Here is a 24341-nt window from a genome sequence, read left to right on the forward strand (position 1 = left end):
ATACGACTACTAGCAATCCTCATCTCTTGCCTGCCTGGCAGAAGATGGTACAGTACGACTGCTAGCAGTCCGTATCGCCTGCCCGCTCACCATAAGACGGTTCAATAGGACTGACTGCAGGACTAAAGAGAATGACCTGGTCAACTCACTCCAAATTTAGTCCCTGCGCCCATGTCTGCCCAGGCGCTCCCAGCCGACGTGGCCAGGAGCACCTCGGACGCGACGAGGACGACTACCAGTCGTATTGCACCGTCTGCTGCAAGAAGGCAATGGGTTGCTGCTACTGTGCAGCAAAGCCGTACCGCGTCTGCCAGCACCCAGGAGACATAGGGTGACGGTTACCTGAGCGGGCTCCATGCTTGCCGTGGTATGGCGTCTGCACAGGTAACTCAGGAAAAAAGGCGCGAAATGATTGTCTGCCCTTGCTTTCACGGAGGGAGGGAGGGAACGGGGGCCTGACGATACGTACCCAGAACCACCCGCGACAATGTTTTAGCCCCATCAGAGTGCTCCATTGTGACTGCTCTGGACAGCACTCTCAGATGCCCGATTGTTTGCCGTTGCTCTGACGCCGGGAGGGGCGACTGAGGACACGGCTTACAGGGTTGGCTTCAGGGAGCTAAAATCAACAAAGGGGGTGTCTTTACATCTAGGAGTATTTCAGGCAGGACTTCACGGAGGGTTCCAATAAGAAATGGTGCACCTAAGTTATCGTTCTTATTGGAACAAGAAGGTTAGCCTGGCCTCTGATTGATACATGGCTAGATTTACCTCGCTGCACCTTCTCTGTGAGTGACTGCAGTGTGACCTAGAGGAATGAGTCCCCTAGACAGGGGAGGGGGGGAAGCAAATGAGTACAAAACAAATCTGGTCTATTTCTTGTTTTGATCCACTCCATCTATCTTTTACATCTTTGGCTGGCAGCAGACGGTGCAGAAGGACTGCATGCCATCCACATCTCATGGCTGCTCGGCAGAAGATGGTACAGTACGACTGCTAGCAGTCCGTATCGCCTGCCCGCTCACCGTAAGACGGTTCAATAGGACTGACTGCAGGACTAAAGAGAATGACCTGGTCAAGTCACTCCAAATTTAGTCCCTGCGCCCATGTCTACCCAGGCGCTCCCAGCCGACGTGGCCAGGAGCACCTCGGACATGACGATGACGGCTACCAGTCGTACTGTACCGTCTGCTGCCACAAGGCAAGGGGTTGCTGCTACTGTGTAGCAATGCCATACCGCGTCTGCCAGCACCCAGGAGACATAGGGTGACGGTTACCTGAGCGGGCTCCATGCTTGCCGTGGTATGGCGTCTGCACAGGTAACTCAGGAAAAAAGGCGCGAAACGATTGTCTGCCCTTGCTTTCACGGAGGGAGGGAGGGAACGGGGACCTGACGATATGTACCCAGAACCACCCGCGACAATGTTTTAGCCCCATCAGGCATTGGGATCTCAACCCAGAATTCCAATGGGCAGCGGAGACTGCGGGAACTGTGGGATAGCTACCCACAGTGCAACGCTCCGGAAGTCGACTCTAGCCTCGGTACTGTGGAAGCGCTCTGCCGAGTTAATGCACTTAATGCACTTAGAGCATTTTCTGTGGGGACACACACACTCGAATATATAAAACCGATTTCTAAAAAACCGACTTCTATAAATTCGACCTTATTCCGTAGTGTAGACATACCCCTAGAATGGTTACATGGGATAAATCGTGCAACTACAAAAGAGATTTCAGGACAAGTTGTGTACAGGCACTTACAATAGCCTTTTCCCTGAGCCTCAGCTAAACTCTGCGGAAGCACAGGCTAGAGTGCTGTCTGGTCAGGATAATTTAGAAAGCATAGCACAGAGTTCGAAACAGTGAATTCCATTTCTGATTATCACCTTCAAGTCCTATTCAAAGACAGCACCATACCACCCAGTAGCTTACTGTACAAATGTTTACATTTAATACAAACAGCTCAAGCATTTTACCCAGTACTTGAAAATATATTTAAATAATTTTCTATTAGGTAATAAGCCTAGCAGTGTATTCTTCTGATATCAACTTTAACAAACTCTGCTGTTGATATCATGCAAGTAGAGTTTGTAACATCTGCATCACAATGAAGGGTTTCAGCCTAACATTTACATTTTACTTTAGCACACATGCACTCATTCTTTCCCCTCTGATCTTCTTCAGAGACAACTTCTGGTGTGATCTAAAAAGTATAGTGTCAATGATAAAAATTTCAGGCAACAGGAAGAACTGAAGTGTCTCTTATCTTGTCCATATCCAAACACTTCTGCCTAGCCAGGAAACAGGAAAAAATGTGGTCTGGGGGAGATCCTTCTGCTAGCGTACTCAGTCCTTTGGTGACAGATGACTTGCTCTCTTGAGATTGTGTTTCAGATGGGAAATCTGTACCTAAAATATGACAGGTTTTGAGGCTATCGTTGAAATGTTCAAAAGCGTGTAAGTGACTTAGGAGCCTAACTCTCATTTTTGACAGAGATTTAGGCTCATGGAGCCAGATTTTCACCGGTGTTTAGGTGCCTCAAGATGGAGATAGGCCCCAACTGGAATTCACAAAAGCACTTGAGCATGTTAGTTGCCTATTTGCATCTTTAGGCCCCCAAATAGCTGTGAGGATCTGGGCCTAGGTGTCTGACTTTCATGGACTACATGCGTAAGTCACTTTTGAAAATGGAGCTAAGGCTCCTAAGTCACTTGGGGGTTCTTGAAAATTTTACTCCAAGCCACAACACCAGACACATATCTTGGCTTTGCATTATCATTTAGCCAAGTCCCCGGAGAACATCTTGTAGCAATTATATAGAATAATTCTCCATCCTCCACAAGATCGGATTGGCTCAACTCTCACAATGAGGATATGACTTGCAGAAGTGCCAGCCTATAAAAGTTGGCTACCTATGTTGGCTTCACAAAAGCTGTCAAGCATGCTTAGTACCTATAACACTTCTCTTTAGATTTTTCTGGTTTGCCTGCCCTGCCCAGATACAGAAACAGGTGATTTTAACAAAGCCCTTCCTCCCTCTCCATTGCTACTTTCCCATTCGTTGGACTTAAACTAATTAAATGTTGCTATATAAAAGCATATGGGTTACACAACAGCTCAGTAAATGAAAAGGGAGAAGTGGAGGAGGTCAGACTAGATGATCATAATGGACCCTTCTGACCTAAATATCTATGAATCTATGAAAAAAAATGTAAGGAATGTTGGTAAATGATGCTGCTGATATAGAAACAAGGCAAGATAACAACACATTTCATCTTCCAGAAAGGGACCATATCGGCATCAGTGGAATGAAGAGGAGGGCGAACTTGTCCACGTTAAATTCTCTTTCCAGTAAGAGCATGGCAGTTTGATGGATCCATTTATTTTGTCAGAGTATAAATAAGAAGTTGTGGGCCAGATCTTGACCCGTTATAATTCTGCTTAAGTTGGGCTTGGACCTTGTTTTGTCCTTCAACTCAGGGTGAATTTCTTCCTGTACATATAAAAAAATTTCCAGTTAAATTACTAAAATCATTTATTGAGGATTGGCCTGATAAATACAAATCTATTACCTAATCATTGCCCGAGTGTTCTGTTAAGTGATTTGTCATTTTATTAACTCACTACAGCAAAAACTTTACTTATATTTTGGAAATTTTAATTTAAAGGAAAGCTGCTATATGCTTAATTGTCAAAGTTAGGCCTTCTTTAAAAAGTTTTATAGTCCCATAGGGCATCTAGGTGCCACTATTTATATATTTTCTGTATTTGTTCAGAAGAGGTGGGTAAAAAAAAAAAGAGTAATGAACAACCATAGTTTATAGTAAGGCTGCTGTGGCTATAACCATCTAGTTAGGAAAGAGAATACAAGCTAACTAAAATGGAGCCACAGTCTGCTTTTGCCTATCTATGGACTTGGAATTTTGCATGCATATCCAAGGACGGGATTTGACGCATAGCGTCAATGATAGAAATATATACACAAGGCATTAAACTGAGCAGCTCCGTGATGGATTGTGTAAGAAACAGATCCAATGTCTGCATCATAGCAAGGGTCAAAACTGGAGGGGAAAGGAATGTTTTAGTCTAGAGTTAGAAGCACATTTTTATAGGTCCCTTAAACCCCCCCACAACTTTCCATCTCCCTTAAGCAATCTGTAAACTGGGAAGAATCAAGCTTATTAAAGATGATCTTGAGTAATATTCAGAATATTTTTTAGTTTATTAAGATTATATTTTCAGAACTATTTTTTTCTAAGGGCTGTAGTCTCCAGAGTACTTTGATTATACACACAGAGCCAACTCTTCATGTAACGGCCTGCAGCTTTGATATGCTGTTGTCACTTCCCAGCAGCATAGAAACTATAGGCAGATATAACTGTGTCTTCACTGTGGACTTTTGCCAGCACATACATGTCAGTCAGGGATAGCATGTCTTCATACCCCAGACCGTCATGGTTTTTTTGTAGTGTAGAGTTGGCCTGTGTTTGATTTGTGGTTCCCTATTCCTCCTGATCTATAGGGAGTGGCTACTCACTTTCCATCCAAATTAATAGTCTGCTGACAAAAGTACATGGCATTTGTGCTACAACATGGGGCGTGTAAGTTACAATAGACCACGAGAGAAAACGAGGCAGCAGTATCGCAGATTAGAATCTTTTGCTATCCCCACTGCCAAGCCAACTTGATGAGTAATTAGCTGACATGTCCTGCGCTGCTACACAATAATTGCACCTTTGCATCATGGTTTCTCCACTGTTCCCTTGTTCATTTTCCTAGAGAACAGAAATATCTAGAAATATTGTAAAAATCAGAAGATTCCAAGCATGAGAAATACGAAGGCACAAATCCTGCCGATAAACTGAAGCTTTGTCTGAGTCATGATTGCAGGGTTTGACTCAATACAAACTGAAAACTGATGAGATTTTCCTTTCTCTTCTTTTGTAGCTGGACTTCCTTTTCAGATATATTTGACTTTAACCTTGACAGCCACCCTAAAGTGTTTGCACATGCCATTGCTTTGGAAAAGTGGAGTGCAGAATTCTTCCGAAGAGTCAAAAAGTGAGAGACAGTTTTAACTCTTCTGGGGTTGATGGTAACTTTTGCTTTCCTAGCCCAGCTAATATTACCAGCTAGTTTTGCTGCAGACCAATTCATAATAAAACTGATCAGATACAGTCAACTTCTGTGTAAGTTTCTGCCTTTGTTCTGAAGGTTGTGTGTATTTTTTATTATTTTATAAGAAAATAATTTCTTTTAAATCTGTATATTAAAGAACTTTGCTCCTCACAGCTACCTCCTGGCCTAGATGAATACATAAGGTACATTTTTATTGTAATATGCGGTCGTCACCCGTAAGGAGTCAGCATTTGCCAACAGTTGCTACGCACATAATTTAGAGCCCGATCCTGGTATGCATTCTGTGCAGGTACCGGTACTCACATGGGATCCCATTGACTTTAGTGGGGCTTCATGTGAGTGCAGGGATCTGCCCTTTGTAAGAACAGGGCCTTAGATGGCAAGTTCATTGGGGCAAGGACCATTTCATCCTTGGTGTTTTTTTACAACATCTAGCACAGTGGGATTCTGATCCTGATTTGACCCTTTTTCTCCACTGCCTGGCACTTGGTGTAGGCAACTGTGTGTCTGTGAAATGAGTAAAAAATGCTACCGTCTCTTCCCACTTTGTGCAGGTGTAAATTACTACACAATTACACTGAGGCAATGTCTAGGGCGTGTGATTCGCCTGCTCGTGGGCGCAAACACTCGCCCTAGCTCCCCAGAGTATAGATAGCAATGTAGCCGTGGGAACAGCAGTGGAGGCTTGGCTGAGCCCGGCCAAGTACAGACTTGCCTGCAACGGGTGCTCAGCTCAGCCGTGCCGCTGCGGTCCGTGCTACTGTCCATTTATACTCAGGCGCGTACATGAGCAGGGGAATCACAACCCTCGCTCGCACCGTAGACACAGCTGATAAGGCAGAGAAGAACAGGCCTAAGAACATTGTCTCCCTGGTTCTAAAGACAGGGAAAAACAGTGAGATCATTGTTGACGGATGCTGACTTTTAAGTGACAACTACTGGACTGTCGCTTTTGTAGGGAAAAAAGAGGGCACTTATTTTAGGAGGGGAAGAACTTCTTCTCACCTCAGGGTGTCTTTTCGTGTGACCTATTTATAGGCTGAACGGTTCTTAGCAATATTCTTAAAACTCAAAAATATGTCTGACAACTTGCAGCTGGGATCCAGATGTTCTGAAATCTGTGTGTCTTTCATAACAGAATCAACCCTTTTCTGACTGGGGTTCGGGGAGTGTGTTTGAATAAGAAGCTTTGTTTCTTAGCTGCAGGATCTTTACCACCCTCCTCCTCCCCTTTTTTTTTTCCAGAGATGGGGAACAACATTCTCGTTATGAACAATGGGGCCAGTCTATAGGAGAAATTGAAATTGAAGGTCATGAGAAGAAAGAGGTTTCTATGAGAGGTGTTCGGAGCCACTCTTATGGTAACAATATCCTGAACGATTCAATTATGTGGCAGCCTAGAGGTTATCGCTTTGGCTATTAAGTATTGCAGCATGACCCCTCTTAAGTGTGACTTGTAAAATGACCTGTTTCATGATTAGATCTAAAATTGTTTAACAAAAAACGTTTTGCAGCTGAATTTATGATATGCAATGATCAGAATCTTCCCACTGCAAGCTCATTCATGATTTCTCACTTTAAATACCAAACAAAGCTCGTGCTGGAAGAACACTCTGTCTTGTGACCTCCCAGCTGCATTCCTTTAGCAAAGGGTGTGCCTAAAACTTCATCCCTCTCCATGGCCCGTATGACTGAGAGACAATCTGAGAGGCTGAAGACTCCTTCTTTGTCCAACCCCACAGTCGGAGCCAGCTGACAGCTCTGAAATGGTGCTAATGTCTGGCTAAGGGGCCCACTAGGGTCGAAGATTCCTTCCAGCCTTGCATGTAAGCAGTGTGTGCTCATGGGATGGAGGGGCCATGAGTGGGGTACATAAGGCCCTACAACCTCCCCACACACAGGTGTTGTTTGTGGAGAACTCACTCTGAGCCTCCCTGATTCACAGGCCTCCCTACCTCCCTCCACTTCAGCAAGGGCGTCTGCTTCCTCTAGGCAGCATTAGCCTCTGTGGTTCCTGCACAATGGGGAAAGGGGTTTAGGATCCATGGAAACCCTTACCATAGCTGCAGGCCTGTCCCCAGCATTGGTTAGGTCAGTACAGAGTAAGGGGGCTACACTGGCCTATTGATACTAACACAGTTAAGTATTTGACTTAGTTCTAAAGAGCTTTCCTAGTTACAGCAAAGAAGAGTCTATCCTGTGGGGGTCATGCCACTACCTAGGGGTCTATCCTCTGAGCTGCACTGGGCAGGCAGATACCTACAGCCATATAGCCCTGCTTGCTAGCTTGGGGCCGTGAACAAGTTAAAGGGGAATGTTTGGCCACTAGTTATTATTGTAGCTAATTAACATTAGTCAGGTCTAAAATTAAATCCTTAATAGGAACAGTTTCATTGATATTTCTCCCTATAGGCATTTTTATAACCTTAGTACGTGATTGCCTGGTAGAGCATTTCTCTGGCTCAAGATAAGGAAGCCAGATACCTTTATATAAATGCTTGTACTTAAAGTGCTCAAGAAAGGTAAACTTTCAAGCACATATTCTCAATTTTTTCCCCCAGGCATCCGAAACTGGGCTGAGATTTACCGATATGTCATGATTTTGATGCATTGTGAGGTAGGTCTTATCATGCCTTTCAGCGCTCTAGAGATCAAATGCAAACTTCACTCGACTTGTAGGATATGTCTGAACATCCAGAAGCAATATCCTAGGAGGAAGTCAAATACCATAACAGCCACATCTTTAGACCCTGCCTTTTAGCAAGTTGTCTCGTTGCCAAACCTATCATTAACACTCACTGAACTAGTTCTCAGTAGCACATGCTTCCTGGACTCTGACCTCGTTAAGCATTTCTGAGATATTTGTTTATACAATGAACACACAAGAAGATTAATGGTAAATGATCAACTTGAGATAGTGACATTGTGCAATTTGCTAGGTGCAGGGGTGGGCAGTTGCCATCCTCTGAGACATCAGATAATGGTTCAGATCCTCTGGTCTGTCTGAGTTGTGCTTGGCACAGAACGCCTTCCACCCCCCATCCCTCCCTCCCACTTCAAGCCATTTTTAAGTTCCTTCCATTTGGTCTGACCAGTCCCATGCCTTGGTACAAATTTGAGCACTGCTCTAATTTATGCTTGGCTGTCACAACCCCAAGGGACTGCTCCTGCAGCTGGGGATTGCCAGGTATAGGGATGCCCCAGCCACACACCCTTTCCTCTGGGATTGCCAACTCCTCCTCCTTTCCCTGCCCCTTCCACCTCGATTTGAGGGTGTGGCACAAAGTTACTGTGCAGGATTCCCACCTGGGGATTCCCATTGTAGAAGGGAAATCTACAGGGGATTGGAGCTGCACGCTTTACAATAACTTTGGAGCTTCTGAGTGTGCTACTGAGAATGAGTTCTCAGAGTGTCGTTGGTGGGTTCTGCAGCTTTAGTTGCTTTCTCTAGAAAAGTTCATGCATGAGGACTCTAAGGAAGTGGCTGTTAATCCTTTTTGAAGGTTATATTTCATTTCCTCGAAGGGTGTGCGTCTGGGTGAAAAAAACCACTCTTGCCATTTTCCATGCCTAGGGAAACTGCTTCTAAAACATCTGTTTGTTTCCTCTCATGTTTCACTCAAAACTTTATACATCTTTATACATCCGATTCTGATTTGCAACTTCTCTGTTATCAGGAGCTTCACCACAGTCCCACCCCTGAAATAGCAGGAGGGAGGTTTTATAAAATGTCCTTGTATATGGAATCCCCCCAGAGTGCACTTAAATTTATTTCCCTAGCTTCTCAATTTCTCGTTCCTCCTTTGCCAGACATCTTGTTTTGATCTGGCTGTGGGTCCCTGCAACACACTGCCCATCTCTGCGGGTGACTTCTGGGGACAGATCCTCAGCTCCTGTAAATTGGCACGGCTCCTTTGATGTCAATGAACTTGGAGTTACCCTGATTTAGGCCAGCTGAGGGTTTGCAATGTTCGAAGTCAGCTCCAAAATAAAAGTCTCTGCAAATATTTCCATACTGTTTGCTCAGCTCTCTTTCCCAGGCTACATTTGTTGTGGCTATGCTGAGGGAATGTGCGGAAACAGCCTGGTATGAGCAGCTGGCCTGGTGGAATTATTACCGAGGGGAATCCAAGCTTGGGCAACTTGCCAGGCAAAGGCTTCTCAGAAGGCATCTCCTGTGTTGATACAGGTGTAGGGAATTCCAAAATGTCAGCATTTCCAGAGATAAACTCCCAAGCAAACGAACAGAATGAGAGGGCTCAATCCTACCTGGCCAACATCACTGCATGCCTTGTAAAATCTTGTATGCATGAATGAGCATCTGCCTTGAGTAAACATGCAGCATTGTGCAGATGTGTCATAGGGTAGGACCGAAGAACCGGATTATAGGTTCTTATCACCAGGTGATACCCCCACAGCAATTTGTTTACAGTTACGGAGGGTATGCCTACACTGAACACCTCCCCATCCTCCCTGCAGTGAGTCTCAGAGCCTGGATCAACTGACTCATGCTATGGGGTTTAAAATAGCGGTGTAGACATTCCTACTCTGGCTGGAGTTCACACGCTGAAACCAAGTGAGGGTCCAGGCTCCAGCCCCATAGCGTGAGCCCAAGGCAGTTGAGCTGGACTCTGAGACTTGCTGTCGTGGGTCTATTTTTTGCAGTGTATACATACCCTCAGAAGTTAAAATTATTTCCACCACATCCTTTTGATTAGAAGCCGCCCATGTGTTTGCTCTGATAGGAAGGAGTAAGTGTTTGACTGGAAGAGTGTGTATATGTGTGTACCTTCCTTTGTGTGTATATGCAACTCATGATGGGCTGAAATCTACACGATAATTTCAGGAAAGGAACGTACTCTAGAGCAGGGGCGGGCAAACTTTTTGGCCCGAGGGCCACATCGGGGTTGCGAAACGATATGGAGGGCCGGGCAGGGAAGGCTGTGCCTCCGCAAACAGTCTGGCCCCCACCCCCTATCTGCCCCCTTCCACTTCCCTCCCCCTGACTGCCCCCCTCAGAATCCCCGATCCATCCAACCCCACCTGCTCCTTGTCCCCTGACCGCTCCGACCCCTATCCACACCCCCATCCCCTGACAGGCCTCCTGGGACCCTCGACCCATCCAACCCCCCTGCCCCCCACACTCCTTCTCCCCTGACCACCCCCTCCCGGGACCCCCGTCCCTAACTGCCCCCCCCAGGATCCCACCCCCTATCCAACCCCCCCTGCTCCCTGTCGCCCCCCTCCCTGGACCCCCAAGGACCCCGCTCCCTATCCAACCCCCCTGCTCCCTGTCTCCTGACTGCCTCCCCTCCCCGAACCTCTATTCCATCCAACCACCCCTGTCCCCTGACTGCCCTCCTGGGACCTCCTGCCCCTTATCCAACCCCCCCACCCTTACCATGCCAGCGGCAGGACTGGCTTATTGGAAATCCTGGGAGATGGGTGGGCGCAAGCCGCAGCGGCGTCGCTGCAGGGGAGAGGGGACAGCGAGGGAGGGGCTGGGGGCTAGCCTCCCCGGCCAGGAGCTCAGGGGCCAGGCAGGACGGTCCCATGGGCCGGATGTGGCCCGCGGGCCGTAGTTTGCCCACCTCTGCTCTAGAGCCTTAGAATCAAGGTAGGGGTAGGTATGAAAAGAATAAAGGTGCATTTGCTTCTTTATTTAACATTTTCCCTATGTTTTCTCAGACACTTCTAGTCCTTACTTCTGTGTCAGCTTTCATTCCTTACTGCTGCTACTGCCTGTTCTCATCATCTTGCTCCTGCTGGCTGCGTGGTCCTTCTGTGATCCCTTTGGGTATCCTTCTCCCATTCATCTCCAGGGCTTCTTCCATGCAATGCCCTTATGCTAGGCCAAAACACATAAAACCACATAAAAGCCATTAAACATCACGGCTGCATCCAGGTTAGTCCTTACTGTGTCTGGTTTGAAGTGTCTGCCTCACATTTACTGAATGCTCTTCATGGGAAATATAAAATGTCTGGTACTTAAGATGATATATCAAGAAAGTTTGGCGACATGCAATAGTAAAATGCTGCATACGCATGGTCTTCCCTGGAATCTCTCATTTTAGGAGATCAGCGGCTTTCTGGAAGAAAAGTGGCAAATAGGAATTATGTTGATTGGTAGCATCATAAACTCAGGGGTCTCATCTGCTCCAAGCAATGAGAATACTTTCCCAGCTCCGCTCTTTTTCTTGCAGGGTGGGACGTCAGCACACTTAACTGTTGTTTCCATTCCAGCAACTACAACACAGTAAGTTCAAGCAGTCTGTGGAACTTATACCTGCCTTCTTCTGCACTGGTATGGCCAGGTTTTCTTCCAGACCACAGCCGGGCCTTGGGTTTTGCCCCCAAAGTTTTGTGGTTGCAAATAATCATGGGTCCAGCTTTTGCCTTCAGTTATTTGCAATCTCTGTTTAGATCATTCAGCTGTCTAAGTATATGATTTATTGGCAGTTGACCACTTCCAGACATCCAGGTTATTTTATGTGCACTTGCAAGTGAAAGATTGGAGGCAAGCATTCGAAATCTGGCCATTTGTAGTCTGTGTGAGACTAATGCAGCTATTAAGAAGAAAGTACTTATATAGCATCTGAAATCTCAAAGCACTTTACTAACATTAATAAAATCTCACAGCAACTTCATGAATCAGGACACATTATAACCATTTTACTGATGGGCAAATTGAAGTGGAGTGGTTAAGTGAGTTGCCCAGAGGACACAAACAAATCAGGAGTCATCGTGGGGAAATAAATCCAGGGGTCTCAGTCTTTTTACACGGAGGAATCAGTTTACAGCTTAAAGGCAGGCGGTGTAAAGTTTCCGGTGAAATGAGCTAGAGAGTATGTTTTCAACAAGTATCCTCTTGCAATGCTTAGACTCAAACTTTAGAACCCCCCTTCCTGGATTTGATGACTTCTGGATTTTTAGCCTAACATCCTCTTTTCTCAGGTTCTTCACAACCCTTTCTAGCCAGCCCCCCAGCTCTGAAGTAAAGTCCATAAAAATTCCCCTTCCCTGAGGTTCATAAGAACTGCCATACTGGGTCAGACTAGTGGGCCATCTAGCACAATATCCTGTCTTTGATAATGGCCAGTACCAGAGCCTCAGAGGGCATGTACAGAACAGGGCAATTTTGGAGAGATCCAGCCCTGTCTTTCCCTCTTGGCTTCTGGCAGTCAGAGCTTCAGGGTCTCCCTGATTATGGGGTTGCATCCCTGACCAACTTAGCTAACAGCCTTTGATGGACCTATTCTCCATGAACTTAGCTAGTTCTTTTTTGAACCCATTTATACTTTTGGCCTCCACAACATCCCCTGGCAATGAGTTCCACAGGTTATTTGTACATTGTGTGAAAAAGTATTTTGTCTTGTTTGCATTAAACCTGCTGCCTATTAATTACATTGTGTGACCCCTGGTTTTTGTGCTGTATCTATTCATTTTTTCCACACCATTCATGAAATTATAGACCTCTATCATATCCCCTTAATCGTTTCTTTTCTAAACTGAACAGCCCTAACTTCTTTAATCTCTCCTCGTATGGAGCCATTCCATACCCTTAATCATCTTTGTTGCCTTTCTCCGAACTTTTTCCTGTTTTACGTTTTGAGATGGGGTGGCCAGGTCTGGACCGTATTCAAGGTGGGGGAACACCATGGATTTATATAGTGGCAATATGGTATTTTCTGTCTTATTTTCTATATCTTCTAATAGCTTGTAACATTGTCAGCCTTTTTGACTACTGACCCTTCTATCCAACTGGCTCTTACATCCCTTCACCGTCTTCCTCTCAAGAGCCTCACTGTAAGTCTTGCCTCTTGCCTACTCTTTGTTCAAGAGAGCAAAGAGATCTTTAATTTCCTTGCTCCCTTTCCCAGCATGCATTACCACCCACCTGCAGTTCCCAGGGTTCCTTTGGGAACCACACATCCTCAGTTCTGTGCTGAATCAGAATTAGGGTGGTACTGCCCTGTAGCCTCCATTAAAGAGCCAGCAGTCTGTTCCATGAAAGAGGTTGTTCATTTTAATTGAGCATCGGAAACAGTGGCCTGCACCAGGCGTGTTCTGTTTTTTCTTTCTCTCAGTCTTACTGTAGGTTATGTTCTTTTCCCCGATGGGAAGAAGGCTGGCATTGACTGGTCCAATGCCTCACTGGCTGAAATGGCTGATGATGGTATTATCAGAGATTTATACCAAGTCAGTTTCACTGCAGGTAAGTTAAAGGAAGTCAGACCATCTTCAGTTTTTTCAGTACTAAACAAAATAGGAGTCTAGGATATAATTTCACTGAATTATAAGACAGGTACAAGCAAGGGGAATTTTGCAAGATGCGCTATTCGATTGCTGTATTTTCCAGAAAGCTCATGTACAGAATACAAGGAGGGGGAGGCCAAAATCAAACTAACGAGCATGTCCCCACTCCAAACCAACCCAGTCAGCAGAGTTCCTAGTGCTTCTAAAATGTTCTAGGAGTTAGGGCCTTGAGTCAGAGCAAGTAAACGTATGGTTAGAAAAACAAAGTTTCTAGGGCCTAGGTAAGGCTTGTGATGTGGGGGGCCTGCAGTCAGCATGGCTTCTGGTCTCCTCTCTCACTAAGCTCCCTTTTCTTGTTTCTAGGGCCTAACCCCAAGGGTGGGGCAGGGTGCTCCATGATTGCACCCAGTCTGTACTGGTTGTAAGTTCCAGACTGTCTCTTCAAAAGGCAGAACACCCTGCTACAAGTCACTATTATAATTGTATTGATCCTATTTTGGTTTAATTGTGTGTGGTTACCTCTCAAAGGGTCCAGCTACCAGACTCTTTTTGATCTGCAAAGACGTACAGGGTATGTCTACACAGCAACTGGGCACGCACTTGGGCTTGGGTTGCAGGGCTGTTTCATTGCTGTGTAGACTTCTGGGCTTGGGCTGGAGCCCAGGCTCTAGGACCCTGCAAGGTGGGAGGATCCCAGAGCTCAGGCTGCAGCCTGAGCCCCATGAGCCTGAGTTGGCTGGCATGGGTCAGCCACGGGTGTCTCGTTGCTGCATAAATATACCCACACATGTGCTTAACTTTAAGCATTGGAGTAGTCACATTGACTTCAGTGAGGCTATTGGAGTGCTTACGTATAAGCACATCTGAAATTCTTTGGTGGCCAGGAGCCTCAGGTAGCTGTACCAGACAGGATTTCAAATCCCCAATTGTGCTGAACATCCCTGTGTTGCTCAGGTTTAACTAGCTGGGAAATGAGTGCGGCAATTTCCAGTCTCCCTTGGTCAAAGCTCACATTTTGGCTTGGGAACCAGCTGCTCGAAAACACCTAGAATGGTGGAGGGCCAAAGAAGCTTTAGAAAAAATGTTCAAAATGTACACAAAATACTTAGAAATGTTTTTTTAAAAAAAGGTTTAGGGATGGGGGAACTGTATGAAATCAACATGAAGCTAGTTTCATCTTTACTAAGTACTCTGTCATATGTTCAAGGAAACCTGCCTACATTTTTCCTTCCCAAGGTGGCCAGTTCTTTGAGGTTCGTGCTATACTTGACAAGCAGGCTCGCCCTGTGATATATAATGGTTTAACCGGAGAAGGAGTATTCCATGAGTGCATTGCTGATTTCCAACTGAATCAAACAGTCCCAGGCTGGGGCTTGGTTGAATTTTATTACAGGTGAGATCCTGGTATACAGGAGTAGAGAAATTATTCTTATACTGAGAGCCGAGTGGAGACAGAAAACAAATATGCTTTCGAACAAAAGTCACACATGAATTGCCAACCTTGGTGTTCTCTGTTGTTTGCTTTCTGTGAATGTTTCCATAAGCACCGTTTGTTCCAAAGAACATTTTTGCAAAGCAAAACTGTCCTGAATACTTATGCATGTATTCTTGTGTCTATGTGTGCACCACGGGCTTGTGCAGCCATCTTTGAATCTCCTGCTGGCTTTGTGTGTTGGAAGGCCATCCGCTCTGGGAAAATGAAGGAGACTATGTCAAATTGGGTGGCCTCTCGCATTATGTAAATAATGAATCACAAGCATTATCCATTCACAAACAGCACTTTAACCATCTCAAGGCTGAAATTTGTTCAGCGGAAAGATTTGTCAAACAACTGCAAGTAGCAGACAAAGTATGAATAAACTCATCGTTTGTTCATGGATAACTTTGGTCACAGCGCTGGTAAAGCTCCCCCTGCTGGCCATTCACCAGGCTGTTGCTTTGGGCCCACATGCCATGTAGCCTGGGTCTTGAGCAGGGGTGAAAGTAAGTCAGGACACTTACCAGTACGGAGCCGGGGCGGCTCCGGCCCCTGGAAGGGGCGGGGCCTTGGGCGGAAGGGGCGGGGCTGGGGGATCAGCATTCCCCACCCAGTCCTTCCAGGCCGCCTGGCCTGCCCCGCCTGGGGCTCCCATGTTGATTTAAAGGGCCCGGGGCTCCGGCCGCCGCTGCTGGAGCCCCAGGCCCTTTTAAATCGCCAGCCCCAGGGCAGCTGCTCCCTTTGCCCCCCGCCCCTTGGTGGCGGGGATGGCAAAAGGGGCAGGGACGTTAAAGCGCTGCAGGGTCCCCGTTGGCGGCCCAGCTGGTACGGACCCTACCAGCAGGGCTGCCGCCAGGGGAGGCAAAAGGGGCAGGGACATTACAGTGCTGCCGCTACAGTGCTTTGATGTGGGCTGGGTATGGGCCGGTGCGGGTTCTTACCAGTACCCAGTACTGGCCTGTATTGGCTCACTTTCACCCCTGGTCCTGAGGCACACTCTGGCGGTGCAGCTCCTCCTTTTTGCACTGCCTTCTGAGAGCTGAGAGCCTAGGGTCCAAATGCCTAGACCCAGTGACTTAGGCCAGCTCCCCCAGAATCCCCAGTTGCTTAAGCACACCCTTTCTTACAGCTCCAGCCTTGGGGTCACTCTGGATGACAGTTTACTGCTCCAGGGGCACATCATAGATGAAGCACATAACACCCAGACTCTGCAAAAGGGATTTTAAAACAATTACTCTTTACTTGAGATAGCACAAGAAGTATATAGGTCTAAACTAAACAACACAACATCTCTATGCCATCCCTGCCTCAGTTTCCTTACCATTCTGGAGTGTTCTTCAGGATTTGGAGCAATGTCCTTTCAGGATCCCAAGTCCCTCTCTCCTGCACCTTTCTCATTATGGCTCCTCCTCTGGAACATGGAGTTCTCCCACTCTTCCAACCAGCTTCCTTTGGCTTGGCTGGTCCCATAGTCGAAGAAGACCTCCTCTGCTATGAAAGCATGTTCTTCTGTTCCTCTCCTGCCTAAGCATCCCTTTTCTCTGAGTCCCTCTGGGTTTTTAAATGTGAGCAGTAGCCCCTGGTTTTTGTGTTTTCCTGTTGGGGGATTTTCCGTTCTCCACTCCCCTGCAGATAAACTTGGTTGAACGGGTTTTTCAGCTCAGGCATCCCCCTTAGCATACCCACTGTTCAGCCAGAGCCCAGCTGTTATGGTTAATCCCTTCTTTTTGTTTACTCTGTGATATGTCAAGGACCCTATCTGCCCACGGTTGAGAGTCACTACACAGTGAGGCCTTTGATGATACAGCAGTTGTATAAAATTAACCAGAATTCATAAACTGTGCATAGACAGATTACTCAAATTGTCACAACTTGTGAACAGGAGAAAAGGATACAGTCACCAAATGCATCCTTCACTGCAAATTGTTCACTCAGCTGTGCTGAGAAGTATGATTATTTCTGATTCCCTGGATAATCCAGTAAAAGATTAAGCCCAAGTTTTTGCAAAATTAGTAATGATTCTTGGGACTCAATTTCAAACACCTTAAAGGGTCATGATGTTCAGAGGATGGGTGCTCAGCACTTTCTGAAAATTGGATTCCTTTAAGATATCTAAAACTGGACTCCAATGGAACATCAGTTACTTTTGAAAACTGTGGTCTGAGACTGTTGCCAGGTAACCAGATAGCTCATTAGACTCATAGACTTTGAGGCCAGAAGGGACCACCATGGTCATCTAGACCAGCGGTTCTCCACCTGTGGCCCATGGGCCGCTTGTAGCCCAATCAGCACACAGCTGCGGCTCATGTGACATCCTCAGGGCCGTATAGGTAATATATAGTGTGCATGCAGCCCACAATGGTAAATAGGTTGAGATCCACTGATCTAGCCTAACCTGCGCTGAGTGACATATTTTTGAGAATGTAGTATTCATGATAGAAAGGCTGTCTTACTCCTTGTCTTCCCTACCACTGTGGCATAACATGCATCGTTTCTGTACTTCTAGAGATACACCTGGGCAGCTCATTCCTAATTCTGGCTCTAGGTGGAAGGAGCCGTCCGTTCCTGCCAGCTCCCAATTCTCTGAAGAGCACTCTCAATGCATCGGGGACGTGGCAGGCAAAGGAGCCCAGCTAGGTCAGCTCACATAGTTACAGAAGCAGCTCTGGAACAAGGTGAGTTTCCACAAGGAGCCAGCATCTTTCATAGAATCATAGAATATCAGGGTTGGAAGGGACCTCAGAAGGTCATCTAGTCCAACCCCCTGTTCAAAGCAGGACCAATCCCCAACTAAATCATCCCAGCCAGGGCTTTGTCAAGCCTGACCTTAAAAACTTCCAACGAAGGAGATTCCACCACCTCCCTAGGTAACACATTCCAGTGTTTCACCACCCTCCTAGTGAAAAAGTTTTTCCTAATATCCAACCTAAACCTCCCCCACTGCAACTTGAGACCATTACTCCTTGTTCTGTCATCCACTACCACTGAGAACAGTCTAGAGCCATCCTCTTTGGAACCCCCTTTCAGGTAGTTGAAAGCAGCTATCAAATCCCCCCTCATTCTTCTCTTCCGCAGACTAAACAATCCCAGTTCCCTCAGTCTCTCCTCATAAGTCATGTGTTCCAGTCCCCTAATCATTTTTGTTGCCCTCCGCTGGACGTTTTCCAATTTTTCCACATCCTTCTTGTAGTGTGGGGCCCAAAACTGGACACAGTACTCCAGATGAGACCTCACCAATGTCGAATAGAGTGGAACCTTCAGCTCTCCAGTTTCCAGGCTGTGGAGTTTTGCAGTGACATCTGTGTGTTGTTATAAATGCATGTATGTGACAGGTCTGTCTTAGAAACTTGAGCTATATCGTAGAATCATGGGACTGGAAGAGACCTGGAGAAGTTTGATAATTGGGTCCTATATTGAGCAAAGCAGAGTGCATTGGACTGTCAAAACAGATATTTGGAGAGAGAGTTTCATAGAATCATAGGACTGGAAGGGACCTCGAGAGGTCGTCTAGTCCAGTCCCCTGCACTCATGGCAGGACTAAGTATTATCTAGACCATTCCTGACAGGTGTTTGTCTAACCTGCTCTTAAAAATCTTCAATGATGGAGATTCCACAGCTTCCCTAGGAAATTTATTCCAGTGCTTAACCATCCTGACAGTTAGGAAGTTTTTCCTAAAGTCCAACCTAAACCTCCCTTGCTGCAATTTAAGCCCATTGCTTCTTGTCCTATCCTCAGAGGTTAAGAAGAACAATTCTTCCTCCTCCTTGTAACAACCTTTTATGTACTTGAAAACTATTATCATGTCCCCTCTCAGTCTTCTCTTTTCCAGACTAAACAAACCCAATTGTTTTCAATCTTCCCTCATAAGTCATGTTTTCTAGACCTTTAATCATTTTTGTTGCTCTTCTCTGGACTTCCTCCTGTTTGTCCACATCTTTCCTGAAATGTGGCCCCCAGAACTGGACACAATACTCCAGTTGAGGCCTAATCAGCGTGGAGTAGAGCAGAAGAATTACTTCTCGTGTCTTGCTTACAACACTCCTGCTAATACATCCCAGAATGATGTTTGCTTTTTTTGCAACAGTGTTACACTGTTGACTCATATTTAGCTTGTGGTCCACTCTGACCCCCAGATCCCTTTCTGCAGTATTCCTTCCTAGGCAGTCATTTCCCATTTTGTATGTGTGCAACTGATTGTTTCTTCCTAAATGGAGTACTTTGCATTTGTCCTTATTGAATTTCATCCTATTTACTTGAGACCATTTCTCCAGTTTGTTCAGATCATTCTGAATTTTACCCTGTCCTCCAAAGCACTTTCAACCCCTTCCATCTTGGTATCATCCACAACCTTTATACTTTAAACTTATCACCTTATTTTCTTCTAGAAGTTTGCAAATTGATTGCTTCATTATTTGCTCCATGATCTTTCCGGATACAGAAGTTAAGCTGACTGGTCTGTAATTACTCAGGTTGTCCTTATTTTCCTTTTTATAGATTGGCACTATATTTGCCCTTTTCCAGTCTTCTGGAATCCCTTCCATATTCCATGACTTTTCAAAGATAATCGCTAATGGCTCAGATATCTCCTCAGTCAGCTCCTTGAGTATTCTAGGATGCATTTCGTCAGGCCCTGGTGACCTGAAGACATCTAATTTGTCTAAGTAATTTTTAACTTGTTCTTTTCCTATTTTAGCCTCTAATCCTATCTCATTTTCACTGGCATTCACTACGTTAGACGTCCAATCACCACCAACCTTCTTGGTGAAAACTGAAACAAAGAAGTCATTAAGCACCTCTGCCATTTCCAAATTTTCTGTTATTATTCCGCCCCCGCCCCCAATGAGTAATGGGCCTACCCTGTCCTTGGTTTTCCTCTTGCTTCTAATGTATTTGTAGAATGTTTTCTTGTTACCAGTGGTGAGCTGGAGCCGGTTCGCACTGGTTCGCTGGAACCGGTTATTAAATTTAGAAGCCTTTTAGAACCGGTTGTCCTGCGATGGACAGTCGGTTCTAAAAGGGCTTCTAAATTTAACAACTGGCCAAAAGTGGCGCCTTAGGCGCCGACTCCATGGGTGCTCCGGGGCTGGAGCACCCACGGGGAAAATTTGGTGGGTGCAGAGCACCCACCGGCAGCTCCCTGCCGGCCCCAGCTCACCTCTGCTCCGCCTCCACCTCCTCCCCTGAATACACCGCCCCTCTCTGCTTCTCCGCCCACCCTGCCCCGGTTTCCCGCGAATCAGCTGTTCGCGCAGAAAGCTGGGGAGGGCTGAGAAACAGGCCACGGCTTCACACTCAGGCTGAGGGTGGCAGAGGTGGAGCAGAGGGGAGCTCGGGCGGGGGAGTGGGGATGCGAGGAGGTCCGCCCGCCGCACAGCATGTAACCCGGGGGGGGGCGGTGCAGGGGAACCGCTCCCCGCCCCAGCTCACCTCTGCCACCCTCAGCCTGAGAAGGAAGCCGCCGCCTGCTTCTCAGTCCTCCCAGGCTTCCCACGCGAACAGCTGATTTGCGGGAAGTGGGGGCCGGGGGGGCGGAGAAGCAGAGCGGGGCGGCGCGTTCAGGGGCAGAGGTGGAGGCGGAGGCAGAGCAGAGGCAGAGCTCTGCACCCACCAAATTTTCCCCGTGGGTGCTCCAGCCCCGGAGCACCCACGGAGTCAGTGCGTAAGGTGCCACTTTCGATGTGATCAGTGGGGAGAGCGGCTGCTCCCCCTGCTCCCCGCCAGCTACGCTACCCCACCCCTAGGAGCCAGAGGGACCTGCTGGATGCTTCCTGGGAGCTGCTCGGCAGGTGCCTCTGGCTCTTAGGGGCAGGGTGGGGTGGGCACCCACTACGGTGGCCCACAAGATCCTCCTGCCCAGTTCTGGGGGCAGTCAGGGGACAGGGGAGGGAGGTGGATGGGGCTGGGGTCCCAGGGGCGGGGGTGGCCAACGACCCCTCATGGGGTGAGGAGGGAACCGGTTGTTAAGATTTTGGCAGCTCATCACTGCTTGTTACCCCTTTATGTCTCTAGCTAGTTTGATCTCGTGTTGTGCCTTGGCCTTTCTAATTTTGTCCCTGCATATTTGTGTTATTTGTTTATATTCATCCTTTGTAATTTGACCAAGATTCCACTTTTTGTAGGACTCTTTTTAGATCATTGAAGATCTCCTGGTTAAGCTAGGGTGGTCTCTTGCCATCCTTCCTATCTTTCCTACGCAGTGGGATCATTTGCTCCTGTACCCTTAATAATGTCTCTTTGAAAAACTGCCAACTGTCTTCAATTGTTTTTCCCCTTAGACTTATTTCCCATGGGATCTTACCTACTAACTCCCTGAGTTTGCTAAAGTCTGCCTTCTTGAAATCCACTGTCTTTATTTTGCTGGTCTCCCTCCTACCACTCCTTTGAATCATGAACTGCATCATTTCATGATAGCTTTCACCCAAGCTGCCTTTCACTTTCAAATTGTTAACCAGTTCCTCCCTCTTTGTCAAAATCAAATCTAGAACAGCCTCTCCGCTGGTAGTTTTCTCCACCTTCTGAAATAAAAAATCATCTCCAATGCACTCCGAGAACTTGTTGGATAAGCTGTGCCCTGCTGCGTTATTTTCCCAACAGATGTCTGGGTAGTTGAAGTCCCTCATCACCACCAAGACCTGGGCTTTGGATGATTTTGTTAATTATTTTAAAAAAGCCTCATCCACCTCTCCTTCCTGATTAGGTGGTCTATATAGTAGACCCCTACCATGACATCACCCCTGTTTTTTACCCCTTTTATCCTTACCCAGAAACTTCAGCAAGTCTGTCTCCTATTTCCATCTCAACCTCAGTCTAAATATATACATTTTTAACCTCCTCTCCTTTTTCCCTGCCTGTCCTTCTATACCAATATTCCAATCATGCATATTATCCCACCAAGTCTCTGTGCTGCCAACTATGTCATTGTTGTGTTTATTTACTAGCATTTTGAGTTCTTCTTGGTTATTCCCCATACTTCTCGCATCAGTTTACAGACATCTAAGATAGTGATTTGATTCCCCCCCCCCACTCCCAGTTCTGTCTTGACTCTCCCTTATCCCTGCTGTAACAACCCAGGCTCCCCCCAGATTCTGACCTTTCTCCCAGGTCTCCATGTTTTTGACCTACCTGTGGGCTTTGGTCACCTGCCCCCTTCAAACCTAGTTTAAAGCCCTCCTCATGAGGTTAGCCAGTCCATATCCAAATATGCTCTTCCCCTTCCCCGATAGGTGGACCCCATCTCTGCTTAGCAGTCCTTCTTCCTGGAACAGCATCCCGGGGTCAAGGAAGCCGAAGCTCTCCTGATGACACCATCATCGCAGCCAGGAATTCATCTCCAGGATGTGTCTGTCTCTGCCGAGGCCCCTACCCTTGACCAGAAGGATCAACGAGAACACCACCTGTGCTCCCAATTCCTTCACCCTTACTCCCAGAGCCCTGTAGTCACTTCTGATCTGCTGAGGGTCATACCTCGCAGTATCATTAGTGCCCACATGGATGAGTTGCACGGGGTAGTAGTCGGAGGGCCAGATGATCCTTGACAATCCCTCCGACAATCTCCTTGATTTCTTTGTCCCTAGAAGTCATTACAAAATGGGCACAGAACATTTTGTGGTAAACTACCCAGATTTGTTAGTCTGTCTACAATTGTACCAGAAGCAGAACCAGAAAAAGTAAGAGACAATGACAATCCCTTCTTTAAAAGGGAAAGGAGTACTTGTGGCACCTTAGAGACTAACCAATTTATTTGAGCATGAGCTTTCGTGAGCTACAGCTCACTTCATCAGATGTTTACTGTGGAAACTGCAGCAGACTTTATATACACACAGAGAATATGAAACAATACCTCCTCCCACCCCACTGTCCTGCTGGTAATAGCTTATCTAAAGTGATCAACAGGTGGGCCATTTCCAGCACAAATCCAGGTTTTCTCACCCTCCACCCCCCACACAAATTCACTCTCCTGCTGGTGCTAGCCCATCCAAAGTGACAACTCTTTACATAATCAAGTCGGGCTATTTCCTGCATAGATCAAGGTTTTCTCACATCCCCCCCACCCCCATACACACACAAACTCACTCTCCTGCTGGTAATAGCTCATCTAAACTGACCACTCTCCAAGTTTAAATCCAAGTTAAACTAGAACATCTGGGGGGGGGGGGGTAGGAAAAAACAAGAAGAAACAGGCTACCTTGCATAATGACTTAGCCACTCCCAGTCTCTATTTAAGCCTAAATTAATAGTATCCAATTTGCAAATGAATTCCAATTCAGCAGTTTCTCGCTGGAGTCTGGATTTGAAGTTTTTTTGTTTTAAGATAGCGACCTTCATGTCTGTGATTGCGTGACCAGAGAGATTGAAGTGTTCTCCGACTGGTTTATGAATGTTATAATTCTTGACATCTGATTTGTGTCCATTTATTCTTTTACGTAGAGACTGTCCAGTTTGACCAATGTACATGGCAGAGGGGCATTGCTGGCACATGATGGCATATATCACATTGGTGGATGTGCAGGTGAACGAGCCTCTGATAGTGTGGCTGATGTTATTAGGCCCTGTGATGGTGTCCCCTGAATAGATATGTGGGCACAATTGGCAACGGGCTTTGTTGCAAGGATAAGTTCCTGGGTTAGTGGTTCTGTTGTGTGGTATGTGGTTGTTGGTGAGTATTTGCTTCAGGTTGCGGGGCTGTCTGTAGGCAAGGACTGGCCTGTCTCCCAAGACTTGTGAGAGTGTTGGGTCATCCTTTAGGATAGGTTGTAGATCCTTAATAATGCGTTGGAGGGGTTTTAGTTGGGGGCTGAAGGTGACCGCTAGTGGCGTTCTGTTGTTTTCTTTGTTAGGCCTGTCCTGTAGTAGGTAACTTCTGGGAACTCTTCTGGCTCTATCAATCTGTTTCTTTACTTCTGCAGGTGGGTATTGTAGTTGTAAGAAAGCTTGACAGAGATCTTGTATGTGTTTGTCTCTGTCTGAGGGGTTGGAGCAAATGCGGTTGTATCGCAGAGCTTGGCTGTAGACGATGGATCGTGTGGTGTGGTCAGGGTGAAAGCTGGAGGCATGCAGGTAGGAATAGCGGTCAGTAGGTTTCCGGTATAGGGTGGTGTTTATGTGGCCATTGTTTATTAGCACTGTAGTGTCCAGGAAGTGGATCTCTTGTGTGGACTGGACCAGGCTGAGGTTGGTGGTGGGATGGAAATTGTTGAAATCGTGGTGGAATTCCTCAAGGGCTTCTTTTCCATGGGTCCAGATGATGAAGATGTCATCAATATAGCGCAAGTAGAGTAGGGGCTTTAGGGGACGAGAGCTGAGGAAGCGTTGTTCTAAATCAGCCATAAAAATGTTGGCATACTGTGGGGCCATGCGGGTACCCATAGCAGTGCCGCTGATCTGAAGGTATACATTGTCCCCAAATGTGAAATAGTTATGGGTAAGGACAAAGTCACAAAGTTCAGCCACCAGGTTAGCCGTGACAT

The 24341-nt window shown here is 46.6% G+C and overlaps 1 protein-coding gene across 3 annotated transcripts in view; it reads left to right on the forward strand.

Moving 5' to 3' along the window:
* LOC125620756 (uncharacterized) overlaps positions 1 to 22804 on the forward strand; it is a 68459-nt gene extending 45655 nt beyond the window's left edge. For all 3 annotated transcript variants that reach the window (XM_075118452.1, XM_048816861.2, XM_075118451.1), the window contains 9 exons: positions 3284 to 3352; positions 4949 to 5062; positions 6386 to 6501; positions 7702 to 7757; positions 11344 to 11396; positions 13228 to 13355; positions 14633 to 14789; positions 17380 to 17548; positions 22098 to 22804. In XM_075118452.1, coding sequence (XP_074974553.1) covers positions 3284 to 3352; positions 4949 to 5062; positions 6386 to 6501; positions 7702 to 7757; positions 11344 to 11396; positions 13228 to 13355; positions 14633 to 14789; positions 17380 to 17524 — 838 coding nt within the window. In that variant the 3' untranslated portion in view covers positions 17525 to 17548; positions 22098 to 22804. The remainder of the gene's footprint in view (positions 1 to 3283; positions 3353 to 4948; positions 5063 to 6385; positions 6502 to 7701; positions 7758 to 11343; positions 11397 to 13227; positions 13356 to 14632; positions 14790 to 17379; positions 17549 to 22097) is intronic.
* Positions 22805 to 24341: the final 1537 nt, after the last annotated feature.

Source organism: Caretta caretta, chromosome 12 (genome assembly GCF_965140235.1).
Source record: "Caretta caretta isolate rCarCar2 chromosome 12, rCarCar1.hap1, whole genome shotgun sequence".
Taxonomy (NCBI): Eukaryota; Metazoa; Chordata; order Testudines; family Cheloniidae; genus Caretta; species Caretta caretta.